The sequence below is a fragment of the Ruditapes philippinarum genome, unplaced genomic scaffold, assembly GCF_026571515.1.
Source record: "Ruditapes philippinarum isolate M1 unplaced genomic scaffold, ASM2657151v2 ctg2024_1_1_1_1, whole genome shotgun sequence".
In the NCBI taxonomy this organism is placed as follows: domain Eukaryota; kingdom Metazoa; phylum Mollusca; class Bivalvia; order Venerida; family Veneridae; genus Ruditapes; species Ruditapes philippinarum.
The window spans coordinates 258,474-286,083 of NW_026858768.1; the positions used below are offsets into that span (position 1 = coordinate 258,474).

At 33.4% G+C, this 27,610-nt stretch overlaps 1 protein-coding gene across 2 annotated transcripts; it reads left to right on the forward strand.

Annotated features, from left to right (window-relative positions):
* The first annotated feature begins 3,229 nt into the window (after positions 1-3,229).
* On the forward strand, positions 3,230-26,124 carry LOC132754213 (dynamin-binding protein-like). Of its 2 annotated transcripts, XM_060744810.1 has the most exons (18): positions 3,230-4,519; positions 7,300-7,379; positions 10,778-10,916; positions 11,313-11,554; positions 13,629-13,752; positions 14,301-14,392; positions 14,768-14,917; positions 15,385-15,490; positions 16,529-16,764; positions 17,181-17,312; positions 17,844-17,984; positions 18,385-18,570; positions 18,889-19,065; positions 20,847-21,045; positions 21,440-21,601; positions 22,284-22,480; positions 23,301-23,318; positions 25,474-26,124. In XM_060744810.1, exons 1-18 carry the CDS (start codon positions 3,280-3,282, stop codon positions 25,657-25,659), a joined length of 3,807 nt encoding a protein of 1,268 aa, XP_060600793.1. In that variant the 5' UTR covers positions 3,230-3,279; the 3' UTR covers positions 25,660-26,124. The 2 variants fall into 2 exon arrangements, with proteins under 2 accessions (XP_060600793.1, XP_060600794.1); XM_060744811.1 differs by lacking the exon at positions 23,301-23,318.
* Positions 26,125-27,610: the final 1,486 nt, after the last annotated feature.

A 27,610-nucleotide genomic window follows, 5' to 3' on the forward strand; every position in this document is an offset into this window, starting at 1 on the left:
GGCTTTAAAACTTGGCACACTTGTTCACCATCATGACCCCAACCTGTAGACAGGAGGAGGTAACTGTTTCAAGCATTTTGACAGAATTATGCCCCTTTTTCGACTTAGAATTTATGTTAAAGTTTGTGTAACACCTCAAATATCTTATTTTCAAAGTCCATTGACAAATGGGCTTTGAAACTTTGCACACTTATTCATCATCATGACCTTTACCTGTACACAGGAGGAGGTAACTGTATCAAGCATTTTGACAGAATTATGCCCCTTTTTCGACTTAGAATTTATGTTAAAGTTTTTGTAATACCTCAAATATTTTCAAAGTCCATTGACATATGGCTTTGAAACAAGTTGAAATTTTATAGTCTTATTTGAGAGCATAATAAGACTCTCTCCAAGGCATATATCTGTAATATGGATTTAAAGAAAAATTTTACTCTTTTCTTTACTTAGAAAATTTTACATTATCAAGGCTTTTTTACTATCAAGCACTAAGAATAGTCGAGCTTTGCTGTCCTACCGACAGCTCTTGTTTGACATTGTTATATATGTAAACAATAATGTGTTTTGATGATTTACAGAACTAATAATCAAAGTCCTTTTTAGCTCGACTATTCAATAAGAATAAGTAGAGCTATTGTAGGCACCCGAGCGTCAGCGTTGGTGTCCGCGTCGGCGTAACCACTTTATGTTAAAGTTTTTGTAATACCTCAAATATTTTCAAAGTCCATTGACATATGGCTTTGAAACTTTGTACACTTGTTCACCATCATGACCCCAACCTGTAGACAGGGGGAGGTAACTGTATCAAGCATTTGACAGAATTATGCCCCTTTTTCGACTTAGAATTTATGTTAAAGTTTTTGTAATACCTCAAATATTTTCAAAGTCCTTTGACATATGGCTTTGAAACTTTGCACACTTGTTTCACCATCATGACCCCAACCTGTAGACAGGGGAAGATAACTGTATCAAGCATTTTGACAGAATTATGCCCCCTTTTCAACTTAGAATTTATATTAAAGTTTTTGTAATACCTCAAATAATTTCAAAGTCCATTGACATATGGCTTTGAAACTTTTCACACTTGTTCATCATCATGACCCCAACCTGTAGACAAGAGAGGGTAACTGTAATAAGCATTTTGACACAATTATGCCCCTTTTTAGCTTGACTATTCGATAAGAATAAGTAGAGCTATTGCAGTCACCCGAGCATCGCCGTCGGCGTCTGCGTCGGCGTAACCACTTATGTTAAAGTTTTTGTAATAGTTCAAATATTTTCAAAGTCCATTGACATATGGCTTTGAAACTTTGCACACTTGTTCACCATCATGACCCCAACCTGTAGACAGGAGGAGGTAACTCTATCAAGCATTTTGACAGAATTATGCCCCTTTTTCAACTTAGAATTTATGTTAAAGTTTTTGTAATAGTTCAAATATTTTCAAAGTCCATTGACATATGGCTTTGAAACTTTGCACACTTGTTCACCATCATGACCCCAACCTGTAGACAGGAGGAGGTAACTCTATCAAGCATTTTGACAGAATTATGCCCCTTTTTCGACTAAGAATTTATGTTAAAGTTTTTGTAATAGTTCAAATATTTTCCAAGTCCATTGACATATGGCTTTGAAACAAGTTGAAATTTTATAGTCTTCTTTGAGAGCATAATAGGACTCTCTCCAAGGCCTTTATTGTAATATGGATTTAAAAATTTTTTTACCCTTTTCCTTACTTAAATTTTTACATTATCAAGCACTAAGAATAGTCGAGCGTTGCTGTCCTATCGACAGCTCTTGTTTTGGTTCTGAGATATTTTAATGTGAAACTTTGAGAAAAAATTTAAAGTAAGGGTTTTGTTCATTTCCAATTACATGTGTATTCTAATGACTGAAATTATCTTTGATTTGGATAAAGTAACCCAACATACATGAAAAAATGCTTATTTTCTATTCAAATTGTATTTATGAGGGGCATTATAGTGGCTTTTTGCTTAAGCTTTGATGTGTCTGCTGCTCAACCCAAAGATCACGGGTTTTAGCTCTTTTTAGATCACAACCATGTTTCTTCATATGTTAGTTCCAGGAAGTGAACTCGCAATTGGTTCAAGTAAGCAGGCTTTTGTTAAGCTTATAATCAAGATCAAGCTTATAAATATTTTTGAACTAAATATCAAAAATCTCTAGGAAAGTGTTTGGTTTAACAGTTAGACATGTTTTTTTTTTTATCCCGTGATGTCTCCTGGGGGGGCCCCCATTGATGTTTTTTTGGTTTTTAAAGGGGGGTGATGGGAGCAAAGGGATTTTCCCCTGACCATGTAAAATTTAGCTGAAGTTTTCCAAAATTTTTTAAAAGGGCCGGGCAAAAAATGTACATTCTTTGAAACCCCTTTTTTTGCTCAAGCACTGGTGATTCTGTAGGACCAAAATAGATGAGGAAAATAAATTTTCCCGTTTGGGGATTTATTACTTTTAAATGAGGTGATAGATGAAGGGTGGTCCAGGGAAATTTCCGGGGGGAAAATTTGTATATTTCTAAACTGCTTGTTTTTCAATTTTTGAATTTAAAATGAATGTAACGGGTAGTCCACAATCTGAGGGCCTTAAGTGTTTTAAACTTTTATGGGAAAAATGGGACAACTCCCAAACAAAACTGATATTTTTAAGTCACACAACTTGCAAAATCCAAATTTAACAATCAAAGCCAGAGTTACCCTCAAACTTCCCATGCACACATGTAGTACTAGAAATCTTACACAAGTTTTAAAATTTACTAAAGCCATAATGAACTGATAGGGGTAGCCCCCCCGTATGCTTAGAACATTTATTATTTGTTGGAGAACTAACCGATGAGTTAAGTTTCAATGCAAATGATATTGTTACACTTATACAGCATGTGGATGAACAATGGATTGAAGGTGAAATTGATGGTAAAATTGGACTTCTTCCTTCGAATTATGTAAAAATTTTGTAGATTTCCGTATGCAATAATCTGAGGATGGAAATAATTTGAAAAATGAAACTTGGTGCGGTTTTTGTGAAGGGGCAAAGTTGAAAAAAAGGAAATTGGAGGAAAAATGTGAAGGGCTGAGTCTGATAAGAGTTACTTGATGAATTTGGGAACTGAAGGATTATTGGTCTGGTATTGTATTTAAAATTTTGGGTTGGCTGAAACTTCTCAAGGACCTCAGGTGAATGAAGTGGGGAAATGTTACTGTGGCATTAAAACAAGTAGATGAAAATTGGTTGTTGGTAAGGAATGATGGGGGTGAAACAGGTATGTGTCCTGTAGCATTTGTTGATATAATTGGAGCACCACCAGACTTACCTATGGCATCTCATGACAGTAATTACAATGAAATTAAAACAAAACAATCTGAAAGTGAAGTCAATAATGAGCCTACTGTAGAAGGAAAATCTACAGAAGAAAACAATAAAGATGTTGTTGCAAAACTTCCAAAATCTGTCAATAATATACATCATAGTATTTCTACCAAGAAATCCAATTCAAACGTGAAACCTCTGCTTAAACCAAAACCTGTATTAGCACCAAAGCCTGCACTCAAACCCAAACCGTCCCTCAGCCCAAAGCCATGGGCAGCCAGTGTTAGTCATAAGCCAGTAACATTTGATCCAAATTCAAGTATTCCAAAATCAGTATCTTCCAACACTTTATCATCACATTCTGCTGAAGAAGATGTTCCAGACTGTGCAAATGGTTCACTGACAAAAGCTCAGTCAATGTTTGAAATAAATAACCAGTCTGATGATAAATTAACTCATGAAACCAGTCACATAGAATCAAAGGGGAGTAACCAGGGAAGTTTAGGTTCTCTAACTATTACAAAAGACAAAACTGACCCTACAGATTCACCAGCTGAATCAAAGAAAACATTTGAGGACTGGGATTTATCTAAACCTCTAGATTCTTTATTACAAAGTGAATTTATAAGAGCTAAAGAGGAAGCAGATACAAAATCAAGGGGTAGTTCATTTCGTAGTTCAGGGTCATCAGTGCATTCTCAAAAAAGTATTCAAGACTCTGGCATAAAGGGTGTTGATGAGGTAGATCGTGCTTCCAGTTTTCATAGTTCTACCAAAGGGAATTATTCTAGAGATAACTTTGATGACGGTTTGTCATTTGGAAATTCTACATTTTTTGTATCAGAAAATAAAACTGAACAGAAGCGTGGCCCTCATTTAAGGAAGCCGCCACCTGCTCCTGGCAGGAGTAATGTTAAGGAGACTGATTTTACAAGGAGACCTTCATTGAAGAAACCTGCTCCTCCAAGACCTGTTGGTCCTAGAATAGCACCTGCCCCATCTAAGATCCCTATTATACCAACAAGTGCTGTTCCTACAAAGAACCTGCCTAGTAGACCGGCCCCTGCTCAGCCAGGTTCAGTCCCAGCTCGAGGGCCAAGGAAACACGCCCGACCAGCCCCGCCAAGACCAGGGGCAACACCAAACAAACCTGGTGAAGATCTGATGGGATTTAGCCCCACAAATACCTCTCTCTGTAAGTATATAAGTTTATTATTACTTGATTTAAGAAATCTATACTGGTTGGTTAATATTGTATGTTTTTATGTCATCAAATACAGTAAAAATGACAATTATATACATGCAGGGTTTTCGTTTTTATCTAAGGCAACAGATATGCTAACAAAAACAACCGATTCGGCCAAGGGTCAAGGGGGATGTTTTAATTTACAAGCTGACTACAACCAATTTTAACAGCATTTTAACTGATGATATGGATCGTCAATCTGTTAATAATGAAAACCCTGTACACTTATATGAAACTGGGAAATGATAAAATAAAAGAGCCCAGGTTTTGTTGTGAATCTTGTTGAAATGAAATCTTAACATTTGTAATGAATCAAGGTTGTACAGAATTCTATAGATTTCTAGCAAAAATTGATTTGATATACTAGTACTTTCCTTTCATAAATGATAATGTTGAATAAACATGCCAATACTTTTGTCTGCCTGCTTAGCTCAGTAGGAATAGAACATAAGATTTGTAATCAAGGGGTTGCTGGTTCAATTCGGAGGGGGGGGGGGGGGGGATTTCTTCATTAGAGTGATTGTCATTTGCCTTTCCTTGGTTATTTAAAGGGATACTCAGGCAAAATAATGGCAAAAATATAAAAATGATTTTCTGTACTCAAATCACCCTAAAATGACATTTCTCAAAGTCCCAACATGAATTTCTGTATAAATTCTATATATTTTGGGTTTGAAGTTTAAATATATCTATATATGTTGAACGAAATTTTGACACGAACAGAATCACCGAATAGTTTAAAAACAAGTCATGCGATTTGAACAAACCCTGGAAGTTACAATAACAAATATTGTGGATATTGTATGATTGAAACAAGTCTAAGTTATTGATTTGACATGTTTTTTAACGTTTCCAGAGTACAGAGTGACAACTATTGTGAAATTTTAGCCCTCTAACCTGACCCACGTGGGTCAAGTTAGGAAAACACCATTTTATTCTTTATATGGAGAAAAGTTTTGTTCCTTTGACTGTTTAGTGTATTCATTTTGAGGACATTTACAGAATAATGAATGAAAATTTCAAAACTAAGAAAGGAAAATTTTGCCTGTGTCTCCCTTTAAGGATAACTATTACAAAAGACAAAACTGACCCTACAGATTTACCAGCTGAATCAAAGTGATAAGTAGTTTGCTGTGTAAATTACTGTTTAGTTGTCCTGGAAAACTGTTTAGTTGGACTCAGATAGCCAAGGTATGACACAAAAAAAAATGTTGAAATTGATGTAACAAAAAAAAAAAAATTGTATCTGTGGTCTTTAATACTGCCATTTTGTCACAATTTAATGAATATCTACAACAAAACAGATATTTTTACAAACAGTTGGGTTAACATGCATTCCTCAGGTTTATATATCAGAAAACCTTACCATAAAACATGTTGTTATTCTACAATAAAATATTGAAATATTAGAAAGGTACAATAATTGCAATAAATGGTTGTAGATAATGTGTCTTACAAGGTTGAGCTGTCTGTGAAATACAATGTTAAAATTCACTTGAAAGTTAAAAAAAGTTAGGAAAGAAAAGTAAAGAAATCATTGAATCAGAAACACTGAATTATTTTTAATAGTTATATATAAAACCTGTTTGAAACTGCAAAATGATACATGTTTGTAATCTGCAGTGAAATTATGTGTGTCATTTATGATGAGTTATTGATATTCATAATACAATATACTAGTACATGTAAATTTACATTTTGATATGTCTAAATTATTGTTTAATAGTTGTAACAGATGATACTATATCACTTATAGATATGTACCCTTTTTTAATGCTTGATAAACTGTATATAAGTTTGGTAAGGTCAAGGTCAAAATGCAGACGGACATGTAGACAGAGTCATATATATACTCATGAAACAAATACAATTTCAAGTTTTAAACTGTTATTGGGAAAAAAATATTTAGATAGTTACTTTATGTTCTCATAAACTGTCAAAGTGAAAGATTTTAAAGCGAGAAAATGTAGATCTTGTAAATCTGGAATTTATAATTTGTTATTAAAAATAGAAAAAACATATACCACACTATACATTTCTATCAATAGTTATAGACTATTGAATGTTTTTATTGATTACAGTAGTTCTTTATCAAAAACTCTTACAGGTAGTCAGTCTAAGAAAATTAATAAGATGTTTAAATGTATATGCAGATTGAAAAAGAATAGATTTGTGTTCTGTTATCAATTGAGGTGGGTTATTTATAGTTAATATACAAGGATGGGAATAAATATCTACAAATATAGTGTTTATCATATAGCCAAACCTATAAAGTGTAAAAGGTCAGGTACATTAGACAGGTAGGTGTTTTTAAAGTACTATGGAATAATGTTGAAATTATTTGGAATGTTTTAATCATAGCAAAATATGAAAGAAAAACTTATTTTAACAACATACACAAAGTGGCTATATATACAAAGTAGACAATATTACTTGGTGCTTGATTGCGACATTTTTGAAGGAGTATGGACTTTGAAATGTGCGCAGTTAATTGAGTTATAGATAAATTGAGTGGAGATCTTAGAATTCATATATGAATGAATTCTGTTTATCTTTTAATGAGTATTATTGAGTATATAGATATATACATAAAAGCAAAGTTTACATGTATCATGACCAACTCCCTTTTAGATTAATGTGGGATCAAGGGAGATAAGTAGAGTCATAATCTTTTCTAAATATAGATGTTATATGTTCTATAAATAGAAATGTATATATTGCATGGGTAGATGTTGGTGAAGAAGAAGAAGATACAGAAGCTGTTCAGGAGTTGAGAACAAGGATCCGACATTTAGAAGCTGATATACAAGTACGTCATAAATTCTACAATCTTATCATTATATCATATTCTTTTCTTTTTTTTGCACTTTTTATACCCCTGCATCATTAGATGAGAGGTGATGTGTGCTTCTAACAGCCAACTCCTCATCACTGTAGGTTTGAATCCCACTAGGGATTTTATAGTATTTCAAGTGAGGAAGCTATCTAGCCAGCTAAGGGAAAGTAACTTCTAATCAATTGATCCCTTGTTAAGTTTATAAGGTAAAACCATTAAAATTTGGCAAAATTTGCCCCTGTGTGAGAGCTTCTTTATTTTGACATGATGAAATATGACTATATTACACTTGACCTTTTAAATCAATCTTTCCAATTTCAGGAAACTTTTCTGAATTAAGAAATAAAGGATCTTGGTATGGGTGATGGGAAATGATTCATTTTTTTCATGAAAACATCCTGTTTTTTAGCTCACCTGTCACAAAGTGACAGGGTGAGCTTTTGTGATCGCTTTTCGTCCGGCGTCCGTCCGTCGTCCCACCGTCCGTCCGGCGTCCGTCCGTAAAACTTTTACTTTAAATGACATCTCCTCATAAACCACTAAGCCAATTTCATCCAAACTTCACAGGAATGTTCCTTTGGTGGTCACCTTAAAAAATTGTTCAAAGAATTTAATTCCATGCAGAACTCTGGTTGCCATGGCAACCGAAAGAAAAAACTTTAAATATCTTTATTTAAAAAACCATAAGAGCTAGAGCTTAGATATTTGGCATGAAACATCTTCTAGTGAGTGTCTACCAAGTTTGTTCAAATAAAAGCCCTGGGGTCAAAATTGGCCCCGCCCCAGGGGGTCATTGATTTTCCCTATATGCATATAGTAAAAACTTAAAAATTCTTCTTTTAAAGAACCCAAAGAGCTAGAGCTAAGATATTCAGCATGAAACATCTTCTAATGAGTGTGTACCAAGTTTGTTCAAATAAAAGCCCTGGGGTCAAAATTGGCCCTGCCCCAGGGGGTCATTGATTTTCCCTATATGCATATAGTAAAAACTTACAAAATCTTCTTTGAATGAACTCAAAGAGCTAGAGCTAAGATATTCAGCATGAAACATCTTCTTATGGGTGTCTACCAAGTTTGTTCAAATAAAAGCCCTGGGGTCAAAATTGGCCCCGCCCCGGGGGTCATTGATTTTCCTTATATGTGTATAGCAAAAACTTAAATAATCTTCTTTGAAAAAACCCAAATAGCTAGAGTTTAGATATTAAGCATGAAACATCTTCTAGTGAGTGTCTACAAAGTTTGTTCAAATAAAAGCCCTGGGGTCAAAATTGGCCCCGCCCCGGGGGGTCTTGATTTTCCCTATATGCATATAGTAAAAACTTAAAAAATCTTCTTTGAAAAAACCTAAATAGCTAGAGTTTAGATATTTGGCATGAAACATCTTCTAGTGAGTGTCTACTAAGTTTGTTCAAATAAAATCCCTGGGGTCAAAATTGGCCCCGCCCCAGGGGGTCATTGATTTTCCCTATATGCATATAGTAAAAACTTAAAAATTCTTCTTTTAAAGAACCCAAAGAGCTAGAGCTAAGATATTCAGCATGAAACATCTTCTAATGAGTGTGTACCAAGTTTGTTCAAATAAAAGCCCTGGGGTCAAAATTGGCCCCACCCCAGGGGTCATTGATTTTCCCTATATGCACATAGTAAAAATTTACAAAATCTTCTTTGAAAGAACTCAAAGAGCTAGAGCTAAGATATTCAGCATGAAACATCTTCTAATGGGTGTCTACCAAGTTTGTTAAAAAAAAAGCCCTGGGGTCAAAATTGGCCCCACCCCAGGGGGTCATTGATTTTCCCTATATGCACATAGTAAAAATTTACAAAATCTTCTTTGAAAGAACTCAAAGAGCTAGAGCTAAGATATTCAGCATAAAATATCTTCTAGTGAGTTTCTACCAAGTTTGTTCAAATAAAAGCCCTGGGGTCAAAATTGGCCCCGCCCGGGGGGTCATTGATTTTCCTTATATGTGTATAGCAAAAACTTAAAAAATCTTCTTTAAAAAAACCCAAATAGCTGGAGTTTAGCTATTAAGCATGAAAAATCTTCTAGTGAGTGTCTACAAAGTTTGTTCAAATAAAAGCCCTGGGGTCAAAACTGGCCCCGCCCCAGGGGTGTCATTGTTTTTAACTATATGTGTGTAGTAAAAACTTAAAAATCTTCTTTTAAAAAACCCAATGAGCTAGAGCTTAGATGTTTAGCATGAAATATCTTCTTATGGATGTCTACAAAGTTTGTTCAAATAAAAGCCCTTGGGTGAAAATTGGCCCTGCCAGGGGGGGGGGGGGCTGTGGGGGGACGGGGGCTAGGTGAGATCATTGTTTTTTCATTACATGTGTGTAGTAAAACTTAACATTGTGAAACATCTTCTAATGAGTGTCTTCCAAGTTTGTTCAAATAAAAGCCCTGGTGTTTAAACTGGCCCCTCTCAGGGGGCCTATATACAGGTGAGCGACCTCAGGGCCATCATGGCCCTCTTGTTTTATATCATCATTTACCTAGTGTAGGCTTCTTTTAATACCAAGGGCATTTCAGGGTTTAAGACAACTGTTCAGTGTTGCAGTTCAATGAACTTAGAGAACAAGTTATGACAGCGATTAGTTTAGATTTAAATCTGCATGTACATGTACATTAAAACTTTATTAGCTTATCACATTGAATCTACTTGAAAGTTATTAAGCCAATTGAGGAACATCTATGAGTTTTAAGGTCTCTGACTTCAAACTCCTTACCCTTTCTGCTGTGGGTTGAATCCTGTTAAGGATTTTTGATTCTTTCATGTAAGAAAAATATCCAGTTAACTTACTGAAGAAATGGTACTGGTGGGCCATGCCTGAAACAATACACGGAGGGGTACCTTATGCTTTTCTTCAATAGTAAAGCTATTTATGTGATATGGGAAGTAATCAGAGGTATCCATCCATTCATGCAGAACATATATTTTATTCTTTATAATTACATTAAGAAAATGAAACATCATTGATTAATATATTTATTTATGAAAGTTATTGTAAAATTAATATCAAAGTAAACATAACTGATGAGAAATGATCAGAACCTCAAGCATTTCAAAATCAATACTTGAATTGATATAAAGGAAGGAATGATGTAAAATTATTCGCTGTTACTGGGGACTCTTTTTCTACAGTTAAGAATCATTTTCTGAACACTGTTGCTTGTTAACTTAATAATATCAATAGAATAAAAGTTCAGGAAATCTCAGCAGGAATAAAACTGGGAAGGGCTGCATTTTTATCAAATTCTGTGTTACATAATAAAGATGATATGCGGCAATGAGACATGGATTTCTAGGTCAGTGATACATGTAGTTTGTGATGCATGATTATTATAGGTTGTTATTTTCTTACTCCAGGAATTTGAGAAGTCAAAAGCAGAGTTACATCAGATGCAAGAAAATGTTGGTGAGAATGAAGATTTAGAAATCCATGAAAACATTCAGTTCTATGAGGATAATATAGCAGGATTTAAAGAGGAACTGAAAACATTGAAAGGTATTAAAATAGTTATATACTTGTACAAATTACATCACCCCTTTTCTAGATTTTTAGAATATCAATTATAAGTACACATAATTGTGCTGATCTTTTAAACTCATCTAAGCAAGATCTCGTATTATACTTATATGTAAATTTTGACCAATCTTTATAGGAATGGTCATCTATAATGTTACAGATTTTGATGAAATTTTTAAAAATGATTCATAGAACAACTTGTGCTAATGTTATTGCAGCAAAAATCATTCGTGTCAGCTGAACAATACAGCTGTCACAGCATTAACTTGAAGCAATTCATCTTGTCGTCTTTATTCCTTAGTAAAAAGAAAAGTTTATATATCAACTCATTTGTTTTCTAAGTTAAAATTCAGAAATACTTTAATGGCATTACAGAACAGTTAGCTGTAGAGAGTCCAAGAGAGAGAAACAAGATGGATGAAGAGAGGAAATTAGCAGAGAGGAAAATACAGGAGGAGAGATTGAGAGAAGAACAAATAAGGAAGTCAAAGGAGATGAAAGCTGAGAGAAAAGAGAAGAGACGGAAAGTGATCATGGAGTTATTACAAACGGAGAAAGATTTTCTGACATCGTTAAATCTTATCATGGAGACATTTCAAGGACCGACAGCAGAAAAGGTTTTTGTCTCCTTTGTACACATGAATTTTTAGCTCACCTGTCACAAAGTGACAGGGTGAGCTTTTGTGATCGCTTTTCGTCCGGCGTCTGTCCGTAAACTTTTACTTTAAATGACATCTCCTCATAAACCACGAAGCCAATTTCATCCAAACTTCACAGGAATGTTCCTTTGGTGGTCACCTTTAAAAATTGTTCAAAGAATTTAATACTATGCAGAACTCTGGTTGCCATGGCAACCGAAAGAAAAAACTTAAAAAATCTTCTTTTAAAAAACCCTAAGAGCTAGAGCTTAGATATTTGGCATGAAACATCTTCTAATAAGTGTCTACCAAGTTTGTTCAAATAAAAGCCCTGGGGTCAAAATTGGCCCCGCCCCAGGGGGTCTTTGATTTTCCCTATATGCATATAGTAAAAACTTAAAAAATCTTCTTTTAAAGAACCCAAAGAGCTAGAGCTAAGATATTTAGCATGAAACATGTTCTAATGGAATGTTCCTTTGGTGGTCACCTTTAAAAATTGTTCAAAGAATTTAATACTATGCAGAACTCTGGTTGCCATGGCAACCGAAAGAAAAAACTTAAAAAATCTTCTTTTAAAAAACCCTAAGAGCTAGAGCTTAGATATTTGGCATGAAACATCTTCTAATAAGTGTCTACCAAGTTTGTTCAAATAAAAGCCCTGGGGTCAAAATTGGCCCCGCCCCAGGGGGTCTTTGATTTTCCCTATATGCATATAGTAAAAACTTAAAAAATCTTCTTTTAAAGAACCCAAAGAGCTAGAGCTAAGATATTTAGCATGAAACATGTTCTAATGGGTGTCTACAAAGTTTGTTCAAATAAAAGCCCTGGGGTCAAAATTGGCCCCGCCCCGGGGTCATTGATTTTCCTTATATGTGTTTAGCAAAAACTTAAAAAAATCTTCTTTGAAAAAGACCAAATAGCTAGAGCTTAGATATTAAGCATGAAACATCTTCTAGTGAGTGTCTACCAAGTTTGTTCAAATAAAAGCCCTGGGGTCAAAATTGGCCCGCCCCAGGGGGTCTTTGATTTTCCCTATATGCATCTAGTAAAAACTTAAAAAATCTTCTTTTAAAGAACTCGAAGAGCTAGAGCTAAGATATTGAGCATGAAACATGTTCTAATGGGTGTCTACCAAGTTTGTTCAAATAAAAGCCCTTGGGTCAAAATTGTCCCCGCCCCGGGGGTCATTGATTTTCCTTATATGTGTATAGCAAAAACTTAAAAAATCATCTTTGAAAAAACCCAAATAGCTAGAGTTTAGATATTAAGCATGAAACATCTTCTAGTAAGTGTGTACAAAGTTTGTTCAAATAAAAGCCATGGGGTCAAAACTGGCCCGCCCCAGGGGTGTCATTGATTTTAACTATATGTGTATAGTAAAAACTTTAAAAATCTTCTTTTAAAAAAACCCAATGAGCTAGAGCTTAGATGTTTAGCATGAAACATCCTCTTATTGGTGTCTACCAAATTTGTTCAAATAAAAGCCCTTGGATTAAAATTGGCCCTGCCGGGGGGGGGGGAGGGGGGTAGATCGTTGCTTTTCATTATATGTGTGTAGTAAAAACTTAACATCGTGAAACATCTTCTAATGGGTGTCTTCCAAGTTTGTTCAAATAAAAGTCCTAGCCCGGGTGCCTTTATACAGGTGAGCGACCTCAGGGCCATCATGGCCCTCTTGTTTTTATAATTTTTTGAAAATTATTTAGAATTACATGGATTAGGGGAGAAAAAATCTGCTACAAATAGTTGATATTTACATAAAAACAAAGAATCTAAAAGCAAGAATATTGTGCCAGGGGCCAAGAGAAATGTTCAGCTTGGTTGAGACTTGAACCTGGGTGCCTAGTTCTACATGCTGAGTTGTCAATCAGTTACACATTTTCACATATTAACTTTTTCTGTGACATCCACACAGTACCTACCTTCTCGCTTTCTCCGTTATATTAAAATTTATACTATGACCATTTTGTTATGTTCATTTAATCATCTACAATTGTTAAAACATGAGATATTGATACAGTTATCTCCAAATGAAGTTTATGACATGTTTCAGCATAAGGAGGTAGATGTTCTGATGATGTGTGGTAATATAGAGGAAGTGGCAGAGGTCTCGCAGAAACTTCTTACCAAACTAGAAGATGCCACAAATGGCAAGGACTTTTCTCAGCAGGTTATAGGTATGTCTCATAGTTGATCTATTACATTTAGATAACATAAGACTTTTATAGTTTATAGCTATGTGACTTTATTACTACCTACCCTACAAGGTTAAGCATGTCTAAAAATTAGAATTGATTAGTACATGAACCATAATGCTGTTATTTGAATATTAGTTCTTTGATTTTTGTGATCTGCATGAATCTTTGCATATTCATATACAGTTGTATGTTGTTTCATGTTGCAATGTATAGGATTTCACTGATAGTGGTTTAAATCTTTGTCCCTACTAAGAAAAAAACATTTTGTATATCAACATTATTTACATACAACGATATTTGGTAACTTTACTGGTGAAGGAAGACCTTTGGTGCCCATGCACAGGACCTTAGTAGATCTAAGCAGTCTTCAATAAGCAAGCTGGAAAAGTTGTGCTACAGCTTGTTTAAAATCTAAATTCGGATTATTTATGAAATATACAAAAAGGTATATCTATCAATTTTTAATAAATGTCTTTCTTTCTTAATATCATTGTTGTTCATATTTTACTTTGTTTATTATATTACAGGAGAAAGTTTTGTGATGTTGGCGGAGGACATGAAGAATGTATATGCTCCGTATTGTAGGAATCACGATGATGTCATCACCCTTATTGAAAAGGTCACATAGAATTTACAACAAAGTTAAATAACAAGTTTATTATAATAATTAACTTAATTTTTCTTGTCTGATAGCCTTCGTTAGATATCGTTAGTGGGTAAAGTCAGGGTTCTGTCTGTATATACCGTAATAGACTTTCTTTCATAAGAGGAAGCTATCCAGCTATAAATGTACCTGACAGAATGTTGGTGTTTCTACTCAGGTGCCCACTCATGCCTTGAGTAATGCACAAAGGGACAGCTGAGGCGTTCCTCAACCCATAAAGGTAGAAAGTCACGATATTACTTTTCGGTGTCTTTAAATCCTTCAAAACAAACATGAGAACAAATTTCCTTTTTCAAAGTTTTATATAATTAGACCTGTTTTGTGTTTCAGTATAATCAGAATGCTGACATAAAGGCATATCTGGAGAGGTTGTTAGATAGATTAAGGGAGAAACATGTAGTATTTGACCTCGAGGCACTGCTCATTAAACCTGTACAACGAATACTCAAATATCCACTGCTGCTAAATGAACTGCTCAAGGTAAGATTTGTTTTCATAGTTTAATAATTATATGATGTCACATCTGACGTCCAAGAAAGGTTTATAAGAACCATGCAATCTCTTTATTGCAGGTATGAATATAAAGAGGACATATTGATGTTGAATGAGTGTAGGTTCAATACTGAATTTATTTATCAAGTTGAATAAAACTGTATTGTGCAAGCCTCTCAACAAGTTCAATAAATTTAGTAATATAGATCTAACTTTATGCACACTAATGTCATATTCTATTTATCAGATATCTAAATTAAGAAGTGATTACAGTAAAAAAGAATCAACTTTTCATTGACTGGTTTATAAACTAATATTGATGCGTCTTATGCTATGTTTGTATAACGCAAATGAAATTGTGTCAGAATATATACACAGCTTTTTATATGGAGTCAGAAAAGTGACACGGGTATGTGATAAAACATAACATGATTCTCTATGTTTGTATTTAACAGAGTACAGAAGATGAACATCCAGATAAGAAGGAAGTGATGATAGCTATTAAAGCTATGACAGATGTTGCTTCTGCCATCAATGAATACAAACGGAGGAAAGATCTGGGTAATTGAAATACATTCCGATGTGATCGACTGACATTTTATATGTGCATATGAAATGAAAAGAGAACTGTAAAATGTTTTGATTCTTTTGAGTGGAACACTGTATCAAGCTGCTCTTATTTGTAAATCTATCCTTGAGCAAAGTACATGTACACCACTAAACATCGTTGGGAATTATGAAAGATGTCTTTGGCTGTTCCGTCTTAGCCTAAATTTTATTGCCCGAACTTTGTGGGGCCATATAGATTTGCCCTGCTTGTCCGTCCTCGCTGTTATACTGTCACTTTGTCAGTCCTTAGACTGACAAAACAGTGGAATGTAGGGGCATCTATATCCCAATATTTATTTAAAAGTTCATTACATATAACAATATTATTCTATGTGCAAAATTTGATAACTCATAGTGCACTTTGACAGAGGTACAGTATGCCCGTTTTCAACCTAGAATTCAAATTTTTATTGACTATCTTAAGACACAGTTAAGTTATATGTATTGACCTGTAACTTAAAATGCAAACTTAAGACAACAGTGTAACTTCTCATGTCAAGTTTGATAACTCTGATTTTTTCTTTGATCTTCCCCTTTTTTAGTTAATAAATATCTGAAAATTAACATTTTTTGTTGAGTAATTTACATTTTTTGTTGAGTAATTTACATTTTTTGTTGAGTATCTCTGAAGGTATTATAATAATGAACTAAAATTTTAAGACACATGTCAAGAATCACATTCATAGGGAAGTTTTATTTTAAATCTGGCTTGCACTTTGACATACATGTAATGTATGTATGCCCTTTGTTAGACTAGAAAATCTTCCTCAATAGACATTTTCTCCCATTGTTTGTTGAATACTATAGGATGAAAATGTTTTTAGAAACAAATATGAAATTCACAATGTATATTATGTATAAATGTATGAGTCATGTTCAATGAAAGATCAAAGACATATTTCTGCAGTCAAATAAGGCATTGTTCATGTTTTAATTGATTTAGTAACCTTATAATAGGGAAATATAATGCGTGTAAATTTCTTGTTTCAGTATACAAGTACAAGAAGGATACTGATGTATCCCTGGGTGAAAAATTTTCTAAACTCAGTCTTCATTCTATTAAGAAAAAATCATCTCGTATAAAAGAAAGGTTTTCTGCCAACCTTGGTTTTATTGAACAGACTAGGGATGCAGAATTTGACAAGGAGGAATCGAGGTACCGACACCTAGAGAAAACTGTGCGAGTGTTTATAAAGGATGTACAATTGTACCTGGAGGAAGTTCAGGTCAGTTACTCATTGTCTGTTGATTGACTGTAGACTTAAATGTTTGTCTTAAACCAGCATGTCTGAAAATAGTTTCAGGTGACCATTATAGTAGTTTTGGCTAACAAACCACATGAATGACCTTAAATGGGTCAAAATATACAACAATAGTCTTTTCTGTATTAGTACATGAGATAAAAACAGTAATTGAGACATATTTTTTATAGAGCATGTTCAAAATGTGAATATTTATACATTTCTAAAACACTTATATTTCTAAAATTAGATTTCTTGCAACTAATCAGTCTTCAGATTCAAGCCTATTTGGTTATTTATCCACATTAGGCAGGACAACATAAAATATATCGTATTCAGTATATTATAAAATGTATCATAATTTTATTTACCATACAAATATGTTTATTGTATTACTACAGAATGTAGTGAGTTGTCAGGAAAGTATAACTACGGATATTGAAGATTTCTATGGTGAGAAACGTGACATGGTAGAAGTAGAGAGATATCAGAGCTTCTATAACCAGATACATATGACATTTCTACCTAACTTTGTAAGTCATTTTAGGTATATCAATGGATGATAACACTACTAGTATCTTAGAAAAATGATACTTGTAAACTTTGTTGACAAATGTTCTCTTAATTGTATATAAATATGCACTGTAATGTAAATAGGCAAGTAATTGGATAAACAATTCCATGTTAGCCATTAATGAACACATCTGCAAATGTTTCTAAATTAAAACTTTATCAATTTTCATGTATAAATGTTGGATTCCCCTTAAGCTGGTGCTAGGGGGTTTAACCAGTAGCCTGCTAGTGCCTGCTCATGCCTGAAATAATTCCCAAACTGCCAGTACAGGACTGCTATCACTAGCAAAAACTGGAATGTTGATAAATGACCTTTAAAGTGTTGATCTGACTGGAAAAAATACCAACTGAAAATAATTTTTATACTTGGCATTTTTTTTACTGAATGAAGACAATTACAAGATCAAGCAAGGTATGAAATGTCAATAAAATGATGGTTCATCTGCATGTTATAAGAAATAAATTGTAATATTTGTTTTTTTATTACCCAGAAAATTGAGGTAGATGAACTGGTGGTGTTACCTCTAGGACAGATGACACAGATGTTTGAAGGTCCTAACAAGGTCATCCAGAAAAGATATGATAAACTACTGGACTATGATAACTTGAAGAGAAAATCCCAGAGTGACAAGGTTAGATTATAAGCTAAATATCATACATTTATAATGTAATGTCCGAGTCTTTGAAGTCTAAGAAGTTTTAATTTTGAAGATTTTTTTATGTTAAGAAGGCAAACTTTGATATATGTTGCATGTTGGCCCAATTAGCTCATTAATAGGTAGAGCATTAGATTTGTAATCCAGATGTTGCTGGTTCAATCCTCCAGCCAGTTTTAATTTCTCTTAGACTATTGATCTCGGACATTTTGAGTCTAATGGTCATACATTTATGAAGGTATTTATATAAAACATGTGTGATATAAAATTATTTATGATCATGTTGTATTGAAAACTGTTTCTTTAACTAGGTTAGTCTTTCATATATCTATATACATGTATCTAGTAACTATGTCTACCTATTCTGTTATACTAGGTATTTGAGAAACCAATGCAGTCAGCAAAGCAGAATTATGAAGCATTAAACGCCCAGTTATTGGATGAGTTACCAAGGATGTACAGTCTGGCTAGCAGGTTATTTCGAGATTGTGTCGGCTCATTTGTACGAGCTCAGAGAGAATTCTATGATAAAATGTTACAACAAATGTATGCTCTGCTAGAGGTAAATGGTTTTATTCTGAAATGTTATATTAGGCATTTTTTTCTTGTTATACAAGTTGATTTAAATCACATACATGTATGTTTCGATAAACATGTATAATCAATATTTCTGTACAACTCCATATTCAGGCATTTGAATGATTTATGTATGGTCTAGTCATTCTTCAGCTGTAATATACTCTGAACAGGACCTACTATTTAGCATAACTACTCATGCGTAAGTTCAATCTTTTAAAGTTTTCCCTCCTAATCTTGAGTCATGCTACTTTATATTTTTAAAATCATTAGTAAGTTAGGTGATTTATTATTAATATTTCAGTTGGGAATGTTGAACGAGGAGAATATAATAGAGGAATTTAACATCAAACATACAAGTGTAGTTGACAAACTGGCTATGTTAAGTTTCATGCCTAAAACATTTTCCCCAAGAGTTGCTGATCAAAAACAAGAGAAGAAAAACAAGCGCATGTCACTTGATTCATCTATGCTTCGATCGGTAAGAGTTATAGCATTGATATATCTTCTTTTTTTTTTTCTTTTTTCTGGTAACTCTTACCCTGCGGAATTTATGACATCATGAATGGATTTTCCCTGCTTGAAATATGAATACTTCATTTGAAAATGAAGGGATTGTATATCAAAATAAAAAACAATTGAGCTACCAATAGTAAAGATCCTGGTCAGATTTGAAGGATGTGCAAGCTGACTTACTCTGCATGTAAGGCAAAGACTAAATCACTTTTGGTTCCAGCACTGAATGTGCCACTGAAGAAGTTATGTTATGTGTGATACATGTTATACAGTCTAACTTGCCCATGCGACCACGTGTATTAAGCGACTTTTGTCTTAAACGACCACTTTAAATTCCCCCCGATCATTTTCTCTCTATATCTTTAATGTATTAAGCGACTTTTGCTCAACGCGACCAGCGACCGCTTATTAGTCACCTAATTGACATCAATCTTTTCATTAAACGACCACATTTACCTGTCAAGTAATTGTGCTTTTAGAGAACGCCACCTCGTTATGTCACAAGTGTCAGCAATCAAAACACAACAATAAACGTGTGAAAAACTCTATTTCCCATACCGTTTTAGCGTATGCAAATGAAGTTAAGTATACGCGTACGTGTATTATCCAGTAATATCGGAAAAACAATGCAACGCTCCCCCCATACTGAGATTTGGTGTTATCGCTTCGCTTGTTGACATTTAGACTGCATTGAATTGACCTTGAACTTGATCAGCCATTAAATTAATCGTAACAAATAGATGTAGTTTGTTTTATTTCAAATGAAAAAATGCACAACAGAAAACATCTTCACTAATAGGGTTTTCGTGTTGGAGACAAGGAAAAAAACAACGGAGAAGTTAAAAAATTCTGGAAAAAAATGTCAAAACATGTTACGTAATGGATCAAAACTGATTTTGTCAATAAATATCAGAACGTTTATTTTTACATTTGCATCCGTTTAGATTATCAGAGCGTACTTAATTATTCAACATTTATATAAAAATGAAGTTGAAAAAACAATCCCATCGAATAAAAAAGATGTCATTTATAAATTTTGACTTTTATATCATGCTGACTGTCTTAAGAGACCCTTTCATTAAGCGACCGTTTTTGGTGTTTCCCTTGCCCGGTCGCTTAATACACGTTTGACTGTATTATGTACAGTGCATATCCTTATGTATTATATGACTGTTCTTTTAATGCATCACTATATTTCAAAACTAGACTTCTAAATATGAACTTCTGATGAGAGGACTTTAGGTCACTGACTTCAAATCACGTGCCCAGTAGCACTTTTGGTTTGAATCTTGTCTGTGACAGTGATTTCTTTCATATGAAGAAGCTATGCATTTAGATTATGGCTGTTGATTGTTGCTGATTCCTGCTTGTATCTGAAAAAGTACAAGGGAGACATCTGAGGTTTTCTACAACTTTTAAAATTTTTTTTGTTTAGGGCGGAGGAAGGTAGTCTAGTACTGGTGTAACTCTCCAGGAACGATGGTTAGAAAACTTCCCGCCTATAGGACTGAAATATGGAAAAAAGGCGTAAAATCAAACAAACTTAAAATTTTTATGTACGACCGTAAAAAACATTTTCAGTGTTGGTGTGACTTAAAATCTAACAAAGAAAATACATTGATTGAAACAAGTAGCTCTAAAAACTCTGTCTGCTCTATTGAATACATATCTTGATTTGTACTTTGTTTATATCTCCTTAGTTCAGACAAGCAGATTATGAATTTATACACATTTTATACAATGCAGACTGAAGCTGTACCTCAGATTGATAGTCAGAGAATCTTTGTCACTCAGAAGTATCCTGCCAACAAACTGTTCCGAGTCAGTGAGACGCATATTGCTGTAGATGCACTGGACATCTCATTATGTGAGGGTGATGTAGTGGGAGTTATTGTAGAGAAAGATCCCATGGGAAACAAAGAAAGATGGTTTGTGGATAATGGAGGTGAGAATATATTTGTATATGAACGATGATTCATTGATGAATATTTAAGTAAAACATTACTATTGTTTATTTTTGTCTGAAATTTTGTAATGATATTTTTGGCATGATATGTTTCCTTTTTGTGAGGAAGTTGATGTGTTATGTAAGTTTGTAGGGTTATGATAATTTTTAACCCTTTAAACAATTCCCTCACTATTTATAAAATTTATAGTGCCTCATACTTTGATGGATATTATAAATTAACTGAATGAATGAATTGATGAACTGACTGCCATTGTCAAATAATGTGTTGAAAGAAATTTTTTATTATTTCTAATCAGTGATTTCTAATTATTTCAAGAAATATAACAGCAACAAAAAAATTAATAGATAAAGTTGTATTTCTTAATTTCAGCATCTAAAGGTTTTATATCTAAGAAGTTATTGATACCATATCAACCATCTCCAGCCCGACCTCTGTCACTAGGTGAAGACCTGCTACGACCATCACAGGGGAGTTTGTCCCCAGTTTCCCCTAAATCTAGTCAATCACCATGGCCAGCTGCTCCTAGTCCAGGTGAGTGTATTGATACATGAATTTCTCTGGCGTCATTCGTTAGAGACATAACTACTTGGTTTATAGTATTTGTAAAGTATAAAAGTTTTATGAAATAAAGAAAAGATAACCATGAAACAAACAAATCATTTTGAGTATCTTTTGTCATTATGTTTCAGTAAATTATACTTTTATCAATTGTGTTTTGAAGCTATAATTTAAGAATAAAGGTAAAAAAGTTCTTGTGCTTAGATTTTTGTTCTGTGGTAAAGCCTAGTGGTTATAAAATTATATTTATTGGGATTAAAGATTTGCTCGTATTTCACTAGTAATACCATGTGTCCCAAAGCTAGAATATTTGGTATATAATATTACCTAGAAGTGTTTGAATCTTAGGATAAAACCTTGCACGGCTCTTGTTCGTCAATTTTAGATACACTGGAAAAACTGTTTAAAATTCTGAAAAGGCCGAGAATATAAATATTGTGCACAAGAATGGACAACATTTACTGGCTTACTGATTTTTTTGAGTATAAAGTCAGCAGAGATATATCAATATTGACTTTCTAATTATATACCTTAGTACTATTTTCTCATATTATGTAAGATGTTCACAGTCTGAGTACAACATTTACTCTTTTATATTGTGCACAATTAACAGGAAGCTGTTGATATTAACAATGTTTTCTAATTCTGTATTCAGTGATACAGTCTACAGGAAGTGGATCAGTGTTACATACTCTACCAGAAGCTGACGACATTGACTTTGCTCTTGACGAAGACATGGCTCCAGATTTAGGAGACATAAATCAAGGATATGTACATGATAACTTGACTGCTGATTCCCCATCTGTCATTGCTTGGAATACTGCCTCCCAGCAAGTGGAAGAGGAACCTGAGGTAAACAGAACTTTATAACTTTGTTTGTTCTTTGTTTTTAATCTTAACATTTTCAATAACAGTTGTGCATTTTTGATATTTAAATACATTCTTTACATTGTTTTCTTTCTTATCAAGATAAGTGATTATACGTCATATCAGAGGGGGTTTTACCCTTAACCTGCTAAGTTTCTGTAATGGATTTGCCCTGCTTTAAACTTAGAACAGTTCATTTGAAGTTTAAAGGATTGTAATATCAAAATACCAAATAGTGCTACCCTACAAAGAGCCAGTTTAGATTGCATGAATATACATGATGATCGGGCTTTATACGGGTGGCATAATGGCTTAAAATCACACTGGGTTTAAGCAGGTTATGTGTTAAACTTTCAAAGAATGCTGTGAGAAAGCTATCTGTAGTTAACAGTAGGGCATAAGGTCTTTTCATGTGTCCACACATGTCCAAAATAATGTTTAAAGAGGCACCTTAGATCTTCCTCCACCAGTATAGCTGGTAAGAAATCATGTGACATTTCAGTGTTTGGCATTAACCAAAACAAAACAAAATATTGCTTCTTAACCTTTTGGTTTTGAAATACAGACTTAATATAAACTGATTTATAATCACTTCTCTTTGTTGGGTTAAATCATCTTTTGCTGTGTATTTGTTTTAAAACAACTAGTTCTCTCTAACAGCTAAATGCTAATGCATATTTACTAACTTCTTAACTAACCAATTCTATTTTATAAATCTTGAATGTATACAAACATTTTTAGTGAACATCAGTTTGTTTATTGTCAAAGTTTGATGTTTCCACTTTGTTTTTTTTCCTCTACTAAGCCACTGAAGTTACCAGCAGTGAGTATAATATATGTATATATATATATGTATGTATATGTATTTAGTTCCGAGCTACATCCTTGTATATAGAGACAAGTATATAGTTCTTACCTTCATCATCTCATATTACAGTCAGTCAGTCATTCTGTCAGTCAGTTTGGAAGTCTTTTGTCATTACTTCTTCCATTCATTCATTCATTCATTTTGTCATTCTTTTATTTTGTCAGTCTATCAATCATAGCATCGGTACAATTATTCATATGTTATAAATATCATCATTCATTAGTTCACTCACATTATTCTTCCATTTGATTTCCTAAATCACTTCACTCGTAAAGCTTCACTCCACACTCTTCACTGTTCAGGTTTTACTCCCATATTTTGGTATACATCATAATAATCGAATATTTTTTGTGTCCGATGGTAGAATTTTGTCCTATGGTAGTATATGTAAATGCTGAATGATTTAATGTTTCTTGTCATAAATATTTAATATTGTTTAAAATTGAATTTTATTTTCAAATAGACAAATTTTATTTGTAGAAAAAAACATTAAGTTTTTAAACCAATACCTGTCTGGTATGAAAATATTGATTTAATGAAATGCAAGCATATTCAATGTGTAATACAGTTATGTTAGATTTAAAAAAATAAAAATGAATTAACATCTCACATATACCTGTAAATTGATCTAGTGGAAAAAATAATGATAAGAGGGTTTGTGGTTGTTTTATTAATTTATATTTAACTGATTTCATCTAATAAGATATATTAGATAAAAGAGTCAAGTGTCATGTAGCATGTACATATAGCATGTCTTATAGCTAGTGAATATATGTTATATCAGTAGAATGGATGATATGAGCCGCGTCACGACAAGACCAACATAATGCGTTTGCGACCAGCATGGATCCAGACCAGTCAGTCTGATCAGGATCCATGCTTTTCGCTAACAGATCCTATTACAAGTAAACAAACTGATAGCGAACAGCATGGATCCTGATCAGACTGCGCGGATGCGCAGGCTGGTCTGGATCCATGCTGGTCGCAAACACATTATGTTGGTTTTGTCGTGACACGGCTCATATCATACTGGTTGCTACTGTAGATGATTGCTATATTTGTATTACTTATATTCTTAAGCAAGCATTCAAATTATGATGATTGTTCAGATCTTGTTGAAAATTTGACATATTTTGTTTATTACCATACCCTTATGAAGAAATTTCCATACTCTACAAAGAATAATAAAAAAACACAAAATGTGGTCCTCTTGAAGTTAGAAAAAAAAAGTAGGAAAAGAAAAAAGTAAAGGCATTTTATAGTTTTAAGTTTTATGACCTGGGCATGTTCACCAACTGTACAGCTTCACCCCTGGTCATGTACAAGATTAAATATACATTTTACAACTACCACTTAATAAGGCAGCCAATATCTTGGCACCACTAAATTATACTTCCCTCTTGGATAATTATTTACACATAGGTGAAGTTAAGTAATTTTATGAATGCGGCAAAGATTTCTTCCAGATGATAAGCAGTTGTCAATGTTTGGATTCAAACCAATATATGACCTCTTCAGCATAAAGCACCAATTCTGCCAAAAATATTATGTACAGAAAAAGATGAAGTTTTCTATCTTTATTCTGCCGTTAGCCATTGAGGGAAATTAATTCAAATTATATCATCTAAGATATATATATCTATTTGCTGAAAATATGTCATCTGCTTGCCATAGATAAGTTGTCTGTCTGCTTAGCTCACCTCTGCCTCTGTTACAATGATCTCGGACATTGAGTCTAATGGTCATTTGTCTCTCATCTCTGATTCAAAAATCATGTGGGAATTGTTGTTGGTCACTTGCGGAGAAATTGGTAATTACAGGCTGATTATCCAAACTAGCTGGTTAGGTGGACCAACTGCCAAGATATGACCAAGAATGAGTTAAAAATTGCCATTAAAATATTTAATAATAAAGAAAAACAAACAAATATGAATGATTGTAACCTCTGATAAAAAAATTTTCTTGAACAAAATAATAATTTTTTGCTTTTAATAACTTTTAATATATCAAGCCAAGGGATGAAATCCCTTAATATTTATATCATTCTATATTTGCTTGCCTTTATTTCTTGATACAAGTGGCCTAAAGCGCTATGCTTTGTATATTTCAGCTGTTTTATGCAGAATATGCATTTAGTTCACGCAATGACAATGAGGTTACACTGTTTGAGCACCAAGTTGTTACGGTGATATCCATGCATGATCAGGAGGGAAATCCAGAATGGTGGTACGTAGAAGCAGACGGGCATTATGGATACGCACCAGCCTCTTATCTTCGTAGAATGGACGCAACATGAAGAGTTATTTTTGCTGTTGTTTTTTTATATCTAAGTTGAAGTTCTTTTAAAACTTTATTTACAGAGAAGAATTTTTTTTTTAATCATGTTTGCTTAATTTTGGTGTATGATAGAGCAAAGTATTTCTTAATGGTGATTTTAAATTGTGTATTTAATTCTACATAATTGGTTGTAATTATCCACCTATTGGCTTACAGAGTGAACCTTTCTATTATTTGTCTGTGTATAAACTTTGAGATTACATAAATAAATGGATCACTTATGGTAGCTATATACATGTTTGTTGAATAGTTCAGGTAAAACAACATTATAATCTATCATTCATCTCGAGACAGTAACTTACATAAATACAACATTAGCAAGTAATATTGTTTGAGTAAACATGACTGCATCATGTTAATATATAAAATTGAACCTTGAAACTTACGCAAATATGAGCCATGTCACGACAAACTCAACATAATGCGTTTGCGACCAGCATGGATCCAGACCAGCCTGGGCATCCCCGCAGTCTGATCAGGATCCATGCTGTTCGCTATCACTTTCACTAATTGTAATAGAGTTGATAAGTGAACAGCATGGATCCTGAATCAGACTGCGCGGATGCAAAGCCATTATGTTGGTTTTGTCTTGACACGGCTCATATATATTTGAAATGTTGCAAGTTTGTAAAATTATAAAGCAAATTATGAAGCAAATTATGTATGTTTTGTTTCAGATCATTTTGTCTCACAAGAGAGTTCGGATTTTTTGTTTCGTTTCCCAATGGAATTTAAAATCAAACAATAATTTGAAATTTTATTATTGCAGTTATTATGTCATTGTGTATTTTATTTTATTGTTCTGCTGTATGGCAATGTGCAATGTTTGTTGTCTTTTACATGGCAATGTCATTTTTTGTGATAAATTTCATGTTCATTATTATTATGATTATGTATTTCACCTATAACTATAGCAACAATTTTAGGACACTTAGAAAAATTAAGGAAAAAGACCCAACTATTTAGTTATGGCCGCTTTAGGATAGAAAGCTTGATGCAAAATAAGTCAGTTAGTCAAAACATTTGCATCACTTATTAACAAATATCACACTTTTATCCATGTACTGATATTATAGTATTATTAATAGAACCATTGACTTTGACTGAGTCTATTAATAGACTACAGTGGATAATTCAAGCTGTTGTCCATACCGAGGCAGAAGTCGTCGTATAAAAGTATTGATAGTCTGTTTCCATCATCAGGTGGTCACATTATACAGGTTGTACTGTAATAGCATAATATATACATTTACATTAATGCTTTTTTTAGCATTGACTTGAAAGTCCTATACTTACTAATGATAACAGGTGTAAAGAGATAGGTATATTATTACAGTTATAAAGATTTTTGATGTACCACAACATATAATATTTTTTTATTTTATAAGCTATCAGAGCTTTAAAGCTTTAGTTGATTCTCATCCAAGACGGATAATTTATTCCTTTATTATATTTCAACTTTAACAAATATTGTGTACATTGATGTTTTAAATAGCCTGTCTCTCTAGATATATATGTATATGTGTGTGTTTATTTTGAGTGTTTTTGGTTTGGTATGGTTAACATTGCCAGATTTTCCATGTTTATGTTAGCTTGTTGATATCTCAAACCTTCTCTTAATTTTAGATGTAATAAGTAATTTCATGTTATACATACATTCCACTAGCATTTAGTATTGGTTGTAATTAGTTATAAAAATGTATAAAGAGTTTTTAATACTTTTTCTGTGATAACTGTATTATAGTCTACTGATAAAAACCCCACCCCCAACACACACAATCCCTCTATCTATTGATAAGAAAAAGAAAACAAAAACAGATAAAAACCAGAGTCTAGAATATTGTTTCATAGTTAGGCTGTAGTTTGGACAGTAAGAGGGTCTTCACCACGGACACTTGACAATGACCAAG